The following is a 13,508-nucleotide window of genomic DNA, read 5'->3' as shown; positions in this document are numbered from 1 at the left end:
CTATAGTGCCTAAACTGTGTTACAAACTGTAGGAGCTTAAATTAGTGAATAACCACTTCAGGACTCTAATACCGATCAGAACTCTGATATCTTAGCTGCTGCTGTTGGGGAGAAAATCATCTGCAGGCTATGGAAGTTTCTGCTAAAAACGCTGTTATATTTATGTATCAGAAGGATTCTCAAAAAACCTCCATGTTAAGCATTTATATCTCCTTCTTCTTAGGCAACAAGCATGGCCCATATCTCGCCTTTCCTCTTGAAAGTAAGGCCCACTGTATTCTTTCTACTTTTGATATAGTTCAGAGGATAAGTGTTTAACATGTCCTACACCCCCACTGACAACGCTATCATAGTATGACTTTCTAACTTAAAAAGTGAATTATACTCTCTCCAGATATGTCAACCTGAGTTTCACAAAAATGAGTCTCACAGAAATTTAGGAGCTAGAAGAGAATTTAGAGGGCATTTTGTCCAAATGAGCAAATGAACTGGGATAAGGGTATCCCCAGGATATATGCAGCAGTGTTGGTTCTAGGTGCTATAGAATAAACCTGACTCAACTCCTAGGAGGGTCAATTTTACACAAATATTTTTGAGTAGAGATTTGACTACTAAACAAAATATTTTTACATGCCAATATGTGCTGGGGACACTTCAGATTCTTCCACTCTCTCAAATTAGAGAATAAACATTGGACAAGATGCAGAAATCTCATCTACATGAGGAGGACATGATAATTATGATGGCTACCATTTATTGAGCACTCACTGTATGCTAGACATTGTGGCTAGAGCTTTACATACATTAACTCATTTAGTCCTCATAACAGCATCAGATAATACTAATAGTGTAATTGTTTCCATTATACAGAGGAGGAAACTACGATTTTAAAAAGTGGAAAAACTTTCCCATACTCACTCAGCTAGTAAATAGCAGAGATGGTGTCTGGTCCCAGGGCTGTCTGGGATCCAAAGTCTGTGACCTTAATTGCTGCCTCAGAAATTTGAAATTGAGGCACAGGAACCTTCATCAGTCTTGAACCGGAAGAGCCTTAATTAAGTCACATATCTTTCTGTCCCTCAAGTTTTCTCAGCTATAAAATTACAACAGTACCCATCCCTTCCTTCATCATAATGAGGATCCAGAAGCTTATGGGATACATATGCTCACAGCATCCTAATTTAGAGCTGAAAAGAACGCTGATCACACAAACACTTGAACATGAATGTGTATGGCAGTCTTATTCATAAAAGCCAAAAAGTGGAAACAACCCAAATGTCCATCAATTAATGAATCAATAAACAAAATGTGTTATATCCATACAATGGAATATTCTTCAACCATAAAAATGAAGTATTGATATATGCTACAATGTGGATGAACCCTGAAAACATTATGCTAAGGGAAAGAAGTCAGTCACAAAAAGTCACATATGTATGATTCTATTTACATGAAATATCCAGAACAGACAAATCCATAGAGACAAAAAGTAGATTAGTGGTTGCCAGGGGTCAGGGTGTCAGATAGGGTGTTAGGTGGAATGAGGAGTGACTGCTAATGGGTACAGGCTTCCTTTTTTGGGGGGTGTGAAATGTTCTATTGTATACTTAGATAGTGGGGATGTACACTTTTAAAAAGTAAATGTTATGGTATATGAATTCTATCTCAATAAAGCAGTTATTTAAAAACAAAAACAAAAAAGCATGGCAGCAAAGAAATACATTTAAAAATACTTTGGACAAATAAATCAACTATACTTCAATAAAAAATACTTTGGACAAAAGCATCACAGAAATATACTACATTTTAGATATACATTTCATGCTTATAAAAACACATTATATACATTGTTAGAAAAGCATGGCCTTCTACTACTTTTGCTGGTTGTTAACTTGTCCTAGGAGAATCTTAATTCACTTCAAAGTACCCAATTCCTCTAGTTCCTGAATACCCAGTTAATAAAATGATAATAAAATGCAATCTAAACTGGCTGTTGATGGAAACCCAAGGGGCTTGGCCTGCTTAAAAAGAGAAAGGGAAAAAAAGCCGCAAAACTCACCAAGGGCCTACATTCAAGGCCAGAGAGGATAACAAGAATCTAGATCTAGTGGAAATGTTATCCTCCTATATTCCTTTGGGAACAGCTTATCAGTATTTTCTACAGAGAAATTAGGCAGAGGAACCTCAACTATAAAGATACTCCCTTAGTAAAATAACCATCAACACGGAAACATATTAACTTCATATTCTGCTTAACAAAAACACATTACCTCATTTTCATTTTAACAGTACTTGCATGAGGTACAAATTTTTACCTCCATTCTATTTATTTATTTTAAAAATTTATTTATTTTATTTATTTATTTTTGGCTGCATTGGGTCTTTGTTGCTGTGCAGGCTCTAGAGCACAGGCTCAATAGCTGTGGCACATGGGCTTAGTTGCTCCACGGCATGTGGGATCTTCCCGGACCAGTGCTCAAACCTGTGTCCCCTGCATTGGCAGGCGGATTCTTAACCACTGCACCACCAGGGAAGTCCCCAACCTCCTTTTTTTTTTTTTTTTTTTTTGTGGTACGCGGGCCTCTCACTGTTGTGGCCTCTCCCGTTGCGGAGCACAGGCTCCGGACGCGGAGGCTCAGCGGCCACGGCTCACGGGCCCAGCCGCTCTGCAGCACGTGGGACCCTCCCGGAATGGGGCACGAACCCGCGTACCCTGCATCGGCAGGCGGATTCTCAACAACTGCGCCACCAGGGAAGCCCCCCAACCTCCATTTTAAGGATAAAGAAAGGGGGCTTCCCTGGTGGGGAAGGGGGCTCACCCTGCCTCCACAACAAGAGAAGCCACCGCAATAAGAAGCCCTTGCACTGCAACGAAGAGTAGCCCCCACTCACCGCAACTAGAGGAAGCCTGTGCGCAGCAATGAAGACCCAACGCAGCCAAAAATAAATTTAAAAAAATAATTTAAAAAAATAAGTATAAGGAAAGGGGGACTTCCCTGGTGGTCCAGTGGCTAAGACTCCATGCTCCCAGTGCAGGGGGCCCGGGTTTGATCCCTGGTCAGGGAACTAGATCCCACATGCCGCAACTAAGAATTCGCATGCCACAACTAAGAATTCGCATGCCACAACTAAAGATTCCACGTGCCGCAACTAAAGATCCCACATACTGCAACTAAGACCTGGTGCAGCCAAATAATTTTTTTTTAATAAAAAATAAAAATAAGGAAAGGGAAGAACAAACAAGGTCACCCAGTTAATGAGAAGCAGAGTCAAGATTCAACATTCCAAGCTCAGTGCTCTCGCTATGTCATATTAATATTTGCTTTCTCTGGCCACCTATCTTTCACCAGATCAGAAAGCAGAGTTGAGTCAGCTTCTGCTCATGTTATTTCGTAACATGAACTTAGCTCCCAAGAAATAATTTCCTCTTAAATTGTTCTGGTTTGTTGTATTCCTTTCGTAAGTCACCATTAAGAAACACTAGTTCAGAATAATCATGAATTTTTTTTTGAACAAATAAATCAATCTGGCCAGGCCTATTTGGTTAATCTTTCATGAATAATGAATAAAGCCTCAAAAACATATAAAATCTTGGAGTTCCCTGGTGGCGCAGTGGTTAAGAATCCGCCTCCCAATGCAGGGGACATGGGTTCGAGCCCTGGTCTGGGAAGATCCCACATGCCGCGGAGCAACTAAGCCCGTGAGCCACAACTACTGAGGCTGCACTCTAGAGCCTGCGAGCCACACTACTGAAGCCCGTGCTCCACAAGAGAAGCCACCGCAATGAGAAGCCCGCGCACCGCAACCAAGAGTAGCCCCCACTCGCCAAGTAGCCCCCGCTTGCTGCAACTAGAGAAAAGTCCACGCGCAGCAATGAAGACCCAACGCAGCCAAAAATAAATAAATTTATTTTAAAACCCCCCAAAAAACCTATAAAATCTTACAAGGATACAGATTCCCTTCCCGGTTGCTAAAAAAGGTTTTAGAACTGAGTCAGAAAGGCTACTGAGCTGGCTCTATAATGTCTTTTTGAAGAACTTGTCCAGCTCTTCCCTTCCAGCCAGTCAAATGGTGATTTGATTCCCTAGATGAGAAACCTGCAGGCAAGATCTTTAGCTCCACCTACCACCTGAATTCTCACCTTCACGTTCTGATAGCTCCTGCAACTAGCTATTTTCCAAGTTATTAGGCATCTCTCTCCTTCTGTCTCTCCCCTGCCCCCTCCCCCAATCTCCCTCAAGATACCCTGTTCCACTCACTCCTTCCATACCTCTCCTTCTTCCTCTCCGTTTCTCTAGTGGTAGCATTTACTTTACACTTCCCTGTGAGGCATGAAGGTTTTGACCAGTCTCAGGGTTCCCATGGGAAGCAACTATGACAAAAACTAGTAAAATAACTTCACATGCTGCCCTAGCTAAGCCTTTCCCAGAGACTTAAGCATCAAACACTAACCATGCAGACAAGGGCAGTGCTCTCCTGTGAACGTTTGTGCTTAGGGATTTTATCAGAATAGTTCTTTTTCCTCTGGTAACTGAACTCGTATTATTTTCAACTTGTAAGAAGGTCTGAGGTATGATAGTAAATCCAGCTCTTAATTTTCAAAAGTAGGTGGCTTTAGAGACCAGGGCATAAACAACATTCCTGCATTTGTTAAAAAGTATGTTCTGTATTTAAATTAGATTTCCACCTACTCAGCCCTCAAACTCCTTTGCAATGATTCTACAACCTTGACTTCGGTTAATTAATACATCCATGACACCACCCTATAAAGGTACAAATAAAGAACCTTTACTTAATGTGGAAATAAAGAGAACAAATTTTATATACAGATACACATACCTCCCTTCATATTTAAAGAATAAGAAGGAGTGTACATTCGCAAATGTAGTACCAATGAAAATCATTTGCTCTAGAAAATTTCCCTAAGCTTTTCAATTTAAAGATGGCACCATTTAACATTTGAACTAAATGCATTAACATAATTTTACCAGTGACAGACTTTCGCTAGGTAAAAGAATCACAGACTTGTAGAGATATAAGGAACATCGAATCACTAAGCAAACTCTTACATTTTAAAAATGAGAAAACTCCCAAGTTAAGTGACTGCCAAAGTCCCACAGCTGACTAACGACAGGCAAGGGTCTTTGCTCCTGACACCTAGTTCACCACAGCTGAAATTCTTATAGGTGAAAAATACTTCATTTGTTGATATCAATACCAAAGGCAACAAAAATCAGAACTACTCTTACCTTATATATGGTTGACATTACACAGAAACTCTGTTTCAACTTTTAGTATTTTATACCATAAATTCTTAACTTTTGACTCACCCTGCTGAGTTGATCCAATAACCTTTGGTTCTGTTCTGATAATTCCTGGACAGCCCGTGTTTTTTCTCGATCTGCTTCCCGTAGATGAACCTGCTGCCTCTCCAACTCATCCTGAAGCTGTTTCACATCACTCTCCAGCTCGGACACACGCCCTTCCCACTCCCCTTCTCGGTTCTCAAATCGTCTTCTTAGTTCGTGTTTCTCTTGCTCTAAGTGCTGGGTGAAAAATGAAGAGGATTTTAAAACCATTAAAAATTCCAGGGACTTCCCTGGTGGCCCAGTGGCTAAGACTCTGCGTTCCCAATGCAGGGGGCCCAGGTTCAGTCCCTGGTCAGGCAACAACACCCCACATGCCGCAACTAAGATCCCACATACGGCACCGAAGACCTGGTGCAGCCAAATAAATAAATAAATATTAAAAAAAAAAAATCCAGATCCTTTCATTTTTTTCTTTTCACACTCTTCTAACTTTTCTTTTTCCTAGTCAGTCAGCACAACAAAACACTCTGCCACGTAGGAGAAGTTGCCCATTACACAGCTGCAAAAATATTCCCTTCTTCCAGAGTAGGGAAGGCTGATTTCACAAACAGAATGCCATTCATACTGATAATACTTAATGTTTACTCTTATCCTTAGGAATGGGGGTTCTAGACTTAGGAACTCACTTGAAATTTAGTAAATCATCCGTTAATTGGTGAAATATACATTTAAACAACTTAAAATGAGTCCTTAAGAAAATTTCTTTTGCTGTCATCTATTATGCCTGGCATAATAGCAGGCACTTAGAATCACAGAATTTTCAGAGCTAGAAAGAACTCCAGAGATGCTTCAGATTAACCACCTTTTCTTACAAATGAAGCAGCAGAAGATAAGAGATTCAATAACAAGCTCAAGGGAGAGCTGGGATTTGTGTCTTAGTCACTTGACTTTGTTTAATGCTCTAAATCACAACTCAATATTTCCTGCTATATATAGCATTGTATTTCAAAATCATTAAGGCAAGTTCAGATTCAGGCCCACTTTATTAAATCATGACTTATTAGCCTTGCATATTTATTTCCGATCTTTTCATTCATTCTTGAGCGCCTGTTACAGGCTAGCCACTGACATAATGGTCCTTACCTTTATGGAGTTTCCATTCTAGTGGGAGAGGTTGATAAAAGTATTAAATTGTACAGCGTGACAAATGGTATGCAGGAAAAGTACAGATGGTTTGAAGTAGCAGCTCGACAGAAAAGAACTCTTTTGGATTGAAGGAAATAAGAACATCTTTTTATTTCTGTGAGATAAATACAAATTTGTCTTTTCAGAGGAAAGTATGTTCTCCTACTTAAAAAGCCTAGTATGTACAAAAAAGCCAAGCTATACCTCAGGGAATATATGAAATGTAAAGCAATGGTCCTCAACTTTTGTTGCTGTCAGAAAATCTCTGGTATAATTGTTCAAAATATATCCACCTAAATACTAATTCCAAAGATATGATTCAGTTAAGAATGGGACGAGGCCTAGGCAGGCATCTATCTATCTATCTAACTATCTAGGTTCTATTGGAAATTCTGATGCACTGAAGGTTGATATCAAGCACTGAGATTGTCTCAAAAAGCTAAGATGAGCATTTGAATCGTCACCTTCAGAGTACTCAAACATCTTTTCACCTTGGGAACCTACACTCTTATTCTACCCAAGTTCTCATCTTTCGAATGTTTTTTGGAATGCCTCTTTTGGAAAGCTCTAAGGGCCAGTGCATAGTTATACAAGAATATCAGTCCCATTACTTCACATCTGAGATGTGTCTAAAAAGAGATTATCTCATTTCATCTTGCCATTTTATTCCCCTAATTTGCTCTGAGTGACTTGTAAATGTTTCGGAAAGTCTAATTTACCCCCAAAAGATGCAAATTTACCATGACAGAGCAGTCAGAAAAATTAAAATTCTGAGAACATCAGCAAAGGCAGTTTTCACTGAAATAAGTGTATAGCCTCCAAAGTTGACCACTTCAAGGGAGTAATTAATTTTGATATAGCCACTCTGGTATATTTGTTGAAAAAGTCACATTATAGTTATACTTTATACAGCCTCAGTTTTGAGCACAGGGGAAAAGAAATGACAAGAGAGGGACTTGTACTCCTCAGCATGAAAATTTTCTGCTCTACGCTTCCCTCACTTTGCTAAACTTCCAAAAATGAGAATGTTTTAGTCACTATACAAATTTCAGAAAGATGAAATGCAGAAGTAAATGGTAATTACCAGCCTAAAACTGTGATACTTGGTTTTATTGAGTTTTTCCAAAATGGAAAAGATTGAGCAGAAGGAAACAGCAAGAACTCAGTAATCACAGTGTTACTGAGAGGCCAGATAAATTAGGTTTGTGTTCTAAAAGAACAGAGAGACTTAAAAATATTCAGCAAACAGCTGTTAGTGAACAGCCCAACCAAGCAACTAAAACAATCTAATCCACTTGCGGGGGGTGGGGCAGGGTTGAGGACAGGTGGTGCTGATCAGTCTATTTTGTCCTTACATTTCTTTGCACAAGTGACAAACTTCCTACTTCAGGTTTCCCAATACTTTAATTAAAAAAATCAAGACTTTCCTATTAATGAACATACAGAATTTAGCCTTTTGTCTACTCTGAGAAAAGAAAGGTTTCTCCTAGAATTATACTTTCAATTAAGTGCTAAATTAACCAGTAAACTCTAGGCAGAGTATCAGCAAGTGTGGAGGTCAGGCTCTGCCCATGCTATTCCCTGCTTCTTGGGGTTATATGGTATTTTAAAAGGTAATATCTACAGCTGAAACTAATATAATGATGTATGTCAATTATACCTCAATAAAAAAAGAAAAAAGTTAATGTCAAAACTATCAAGGTCATCAAAAACAAGGAAAGTCTAAAAGTGTTACAGGAAAGAGGAGACTAAGAAGATACACAAACTAAATACAAGGTGGTATCCTGGAACAGAAAAAGACATTTGGCAAAGGCTAAAGAAATCTGAATAAACTAAGGATATTAGCTAACAATAATGTATTAGTATCGGTTCATTAATTATGGCAAGTATACCATGCTAATGTAAGATGTTAATAATAGAGGAACTGGGGGCAGGGCATATGGAAACTCTCTGCTGTGCCATCTTTCCAATATTTCTGTAAATCTAAAACCATTCTAAAAAACAATTTATTTAAAACTCTGAAAAAACAAAAGTTAATATCATTAGCCCACCTAAAATTGGTTGTTACAGAAATGGATTTCTGCAAAGAACCAAAAAAGCAGTGCTATTCTCCCAGGTCCAGGATATGGTTCTTAAAAAATACAAAGAAAAATACTATTTTTTAAGTGGACCAAGCACTGAATGCAAATAAGGACCCCTGCGTTTGCTTACCTAAATGTACTACCCAATTATGAATCATTTTCCCCTTACTTGTTTTGCTTCTTAAAAAAGAAAACAGTGCTAGAATCATTAGAATTGGCCTAGGGAAGGGGGAAGAAAATGTAATTGAGGAAAGAGATTACCTCTGCAGTAAGAGATAATTCACTCTCAGCTAGAATGGGAAAAAAGGGAATCCTGGACTTTAAAAACATATATATATATATATATATATATATTTTTTTTTTTTTTTTTTTTTTGCCGTATGCGGGCCTCTCACTGTTGTGGCCTCTCCTGTTGCGGAGCACAGGCTCCGGACGCGCAGGCTCAGCGGCCATGGCTCACAGGCCCAGCCACTCCGCGGCATGTGGGATCTTCCTGGACCGGGGCACGAACCCGTGTCCCCTGCATCTGCAGGCGGACTCTCAACCACTGCACCACCAGGGAAGCCCTAAAAACATTTTTAAAAAACTAAACAACGATTTAATCTCTGAAGAAAAAAGTGTATAAACCCAAGTTACTGTCTTAGTTCATATTCTGGGGGAAAAAAAAGAAACTACTAAGGACCTGGCTGGATATGTTTTAAAAGCAAAAGGGCTAACTGTAGATGCAGAAGAAATAAAATATCTAAAGGCATTAAAAAAAAAAAATTAAGCATATGAGGGGCTTCCCTGGTGGCGCAGTAGTTAAGAATCCACCTGCCAATGCAGGCAACATGGGTTCGATCCCTGGTCCGGGAGGATCCCACATGCCACGAAGCAACGAAGCCCGTGCGCCACAACTACTGAGCCTGTGCTCTAGAGCCCGCGAGCCACAACTAGCTCGTGCTCTGCAACAAGAGAAGCCACTGCAATGAGAAGCCTGCGCACCACAATGAAGAGTAGCCCCCGCTCACTGCAACTAGAGAAAGCATGAGCACGGCAACGAAATAAAGGATGCAGCCAAAAATAAACAAATAAATAAATTTATATTAAAAAATTAAGCATGTGAAAATCTAATTCAGGGAATGGATAAAATACAGGATAGTCAATTTAAGGGTGGAAAAAAAATGACCAAAACCTTACAATCTCTCAAATTAAATTGAATCTTCATTCATCTTTAAGAGATGCCTAACTAAAAAACTTCTATGTTAACCTTTAAAGACTTTAAAGAGTGCGCCTTTAATGAGAGAGCAGTGTAAGATCAAGTACTTTACGTTTTAAATGACAAAACACAATCTTGGGTTTGGCGCACAGAACTGGAGAGGTATTCAATAATAGCTAATGAATAAGTAGAAAAGATCTTGAAAATGACTTGGTTCTGAAATTAGAAAGGTGCCAATTTTGAAGTAGTAAGTAAGCAGATGGGACAAAAACAAAACCAGTCTCATTATTTAATAGTCAAACCAACATTCTCTCAGAGTCCTCTCGTGTTTATCTTTCAAACTAACCCATGAGAAAATGTGTTTGACTCCACTGTCTGATAGTTTGTAGAAAATTACAAATGGTTTTTAAAGTAATGGCTGGCTCTCTACTCCTAAATGTTGAATTTAATTGAAAATCTAGCAGAGTGGTTGTATTAAACTTTAGAAAGAATTTGTTCAAGCAGACATTCTAAAATCTAAGCTGCTTTAAAAATATACTTACAGGTGTAATTTGCAAGGGAAAACTCACTTGCAGGTATCAAATGAAATAGTCCCCTGTTATAATGAGATTTGTCACTCTCATATTAATACTAAAAGAATTAACAAGAAACTAACGACAATACCTTGATAATTTTAAGTGTATTTTTTTAAAAAAAAACTTTTAATGATAATTTTCAGATATACCTAGAAGGAACTGTATAACTGAACCCCTTCATCACTCAGTAATATTGATTAGTGATCAATATTTCACTTTTTAAAAGTTATTTTTCAAATTGTGGTAAGGCATACATAACATAGAATTTACCATATTAACCATTTTTAAGTGTACTGTTGGTTTAGTAGTGCTAAGTACATTCATACTGTTGTGCAACCAACTTCCAGAAATTAAAAATAAACTTTTAACACTAGAGTTCATATGCTGACCTGAGAGGAATGAAGATTTTTTTAAAAGTTTAATAAGAGTTTTAAACTATTTTATTACTGTCTATCAAGTCAACAGCAAAAAGTCAAATGTAATTTATTCTTTTACAATAGAACCTTTCTTGTTACAGAATTTGAATATCTTTTTCCTTTGCTGAAGACATGTATAAAGGTTCCAAATGGAAACCAGGATGTGTATAACTGCACACTCAGGATTACCCTGAAATCTATCACTAATCAAACTGACTGATATGATGTTCCTTTCAAGTTAGCTGTCTCTTTAATCAAGTCCCTCACTGAAGGAATTTCAAATCACAAGCATAAATCTCTGCAGTAGTACTTGTATATAGAGCCTGTAATCAAATCTCTTAAAAAAAAAAAGACACCCTTTTATTCCTAGACCTCTACTTCAAGTGAAAATTAAACAATTCAATTCACTGGGCTGCTTTTTGGCAGTCTACCTATAGGTTTCACAAACCACTTTTCAGAGAGGTATCTCAGGAGTTCATCGACTGGCAGACCTAGTTAAGAGGCCAACTGAACTACAGGGTTACAGTGGTTTCCTTTTTTTCTTCCCTGATTTACTTTTGATATGTCGTTGGAATACAGACACACTTCTTATTATAGAAAAGTTTCTGAATCTACATTCTGACTGTCTGACCCGCAGCAGTGATATGGACCTCATTCAGGGCTGTACTATTCTCTTCTAACTAAGAATAAAAAGAACTGGTTGCAACCAAACTGGGTAACAACAGTAAATGCACAGGCAGAAAAGGATAAGCTCATCCCCACTGCCATGATGCACCTCCCCTATCCCCACTTTAAAAAAAAAAATCTAATTTTTATAAATGGTGGCAACCTGTACCACTTTCAAGGCCCTTTTCTAGTTAAGGTCAAGAAAACAAACAGGCATAGCTGCAAAAGACTTTGGTCCAGAGAAGTGGCAGAAATCTTAGACACTTTAAGGGGTATTTATAACAATGGTTAAAGTTGTATGGTTCTCACAGGTTGCATTTGGCGAACCAACTGCATGTGTGAGACCCAGAACAGAAACAGAAAAGTACTGTTTAAATACATATAAATACTGAGGTCCAAATCAAATCCACAACCAGTGGTCACATGCAGAGCGCAGGCTCACCTGATTTCTGCAATGGAACCATACTTCCTAATCCTTAACTATTTGAAGGCTATATAAAGCTCCTTTAGGGGCACTTGTTTCCCACAACTCTGAGCTGCCGGGAAGTTAAGACAAGGGCATCTGGAGGCCTTAACTCCAAAGCTGAAACGCTTTAGGCTAACACCCTGATTAGCGATTAACTACTTCTCTGAAAACATGGAGCATATTTTAAATGCTTCGCGACTTTCTAGTTTCTCTGTGTGTGGACATCACCTCAGTGCTGTATAAATAAATGTCATACTGTAAACTCTATTTTAGATGCTGTGTATAGTACGTATACAGAACGGCCCACAGTGTTTGGAGCCGTGCATAGACCCGTTTGCTGTGAGTAGGGTGGGAAAGCCAGGTGGGTTCAATGAATGCCCTCGTCTGATAATCCAAAACCCTCCATGCTGCCCCGCTTCCAGGTGGTTTTCTGTGAGGGAGGATGAGCAAGAAAGGTGGGATGGGGTGGGGTGGGTGAGTGGCTCCCGAAGCTACCGAGGGCCGGCAGGCGGGTGCCTGGGCTCCCCCCCACCCCCCGCTTCCCACCCATCCCAGGAGGGACGTCCTCACCTCCAGCTTATCTGTCAGCTCCTTGTGCATCTGCTCATACTGCCGGCTCATGTCCTGGTTCCTCTCGAGCAGTGCCTTGCCCAGTCGGGCCGCCAAGACCAGATCCTTCTCCTTCTGCCGGATCACCGACAGCAGCTCGGGATCCTGGGCGGGCGGCGGCTGCAGTTCGGCCCCCTCGGCTGGAGGCCCGGGCTCGGCCTGAGGATGCTCTCCGGGGTCGGACGGCCGTTCCCCGGCCGCCAGCAGCGCCAGCTCCTCCTCTAACGCCAGTTCCAGCTCCCCGGGGCCCCCGGGGAAGGAGACAAGGGCGGCGGCGGCGGCGGCTGCGGCTGGATTCCCGACTGCGTCCGCGGCCGCGGCGAGCAGCTCCATGCAGCAGGCGCTGTCCGGCTCTGCGGGTGCTGAAGCGCGGCCAGCCAAGCCCAGGCAAAAGGCGGACATGGCCCGCGCGCGCGGAGCCCGCAGCGGTGCGGCCCGGCCGGCGCGCGCCAGGCTGCAAGGGGGAGGGGCCCCGTCGCACCGCCCCGCGCCTCTCCTCACGCCGCGGCACGCGCCCCCCGGGTCTCCGAGAGCCCTGGGCGCGGCGCGCGCCGCCCCGCCCCTCCCCCGCGCCGGCGGCACGCGCCCCCTTCCCCCGCCCCCGGGCTCCGCTGCTCCGCGAGCGCTGGGGAGGAGGACGGGGTGGCAAAGGGAAGGCTGAGAAAGCGAAGACTGAGGGGAGGCGAAGCGGGAGGGGCGGTTGCGAGGAGGAACGCCGCCGCCGGCTTTTCAACCACCCTGTTGCTGCTGCTCCCGCTGCCGCCGCTGGCCGGGCAGCGCCTCACGGGGCGGGCGGTGCTCCGCTGTCGCTGCGACGCTCGCTGCTGCTGCTGCCGGTGGCCGCTCTCTGCAGCCGCGCTCCATGTCCCTCGGCTCGGCGGCAGCCCCAGCAGCAGCGGCGGCGACAGCGGCTGCTGCAGGGGCCGAGGCGGCGGCTCCACATCGCGCGCCGCGCAGCCTAGCGAGCTCCTTCCGGACTGCCTCAGCTCCTCCAGTTCACCCG

General features: G+C 41.8%; 1 protein-coding gene across 4 annotated transcripts in view; it reads right to left on the bottom strand.

The window, feature by feature from the left end:
* The window catches only part of BICDL1 (BICD family like cargo adaptor 1), a 99,355-nt gene extending 86,355 nt beyond the window's left edge, over positions 1 to 13,000 (bottom strand). For all 4 annotated transcript variants that reach the window (XM_022600335.3, XM_089894550.1, XM_022600336.3 and 1 more), the window contains exons 1-2: positions 12,467 to 13,000; positions 5,331 to 5,546 (exon numbers count right to left, since the gene is read on the bottom strand). In XM_022600335.3, coding sequence (XP_022456043.1) covers positions 5,331 to 5,546; positions 12,467 to 12,907 — 657 coding nt within the window. In that variant the 5' untranslated portion in view covers positions 12,908 to 13,000. The remainder of the gene's footprint in view (positions 1 to 5,330; positions 5,547 to 12,466) is intronic.
* Between the last annotated feature and the right edge of the window lie 508 nt (positions 13,001 to 13,508).

Source organism: Delphinapterus leucas, chromosome 14, assembly GCF_059928025.1.
Source record: "Delphinapterus leucas isolate spDelLeu-1000000601 "Yukka" chromosome 14, BTC_Dleu_Yukka2, whole genome shotgun sequence".
In the NCBI taxonomy this organism is placed as follows: Eukaryota; Metazoa; Chordata; class Mammalia; order Artiodactyla; family Monodontidae; genus Delphinapterus; species Delphinapterus leucas.
This window is presented reverse-complemented; position numbering and strand designations above follow the sequence as displayed.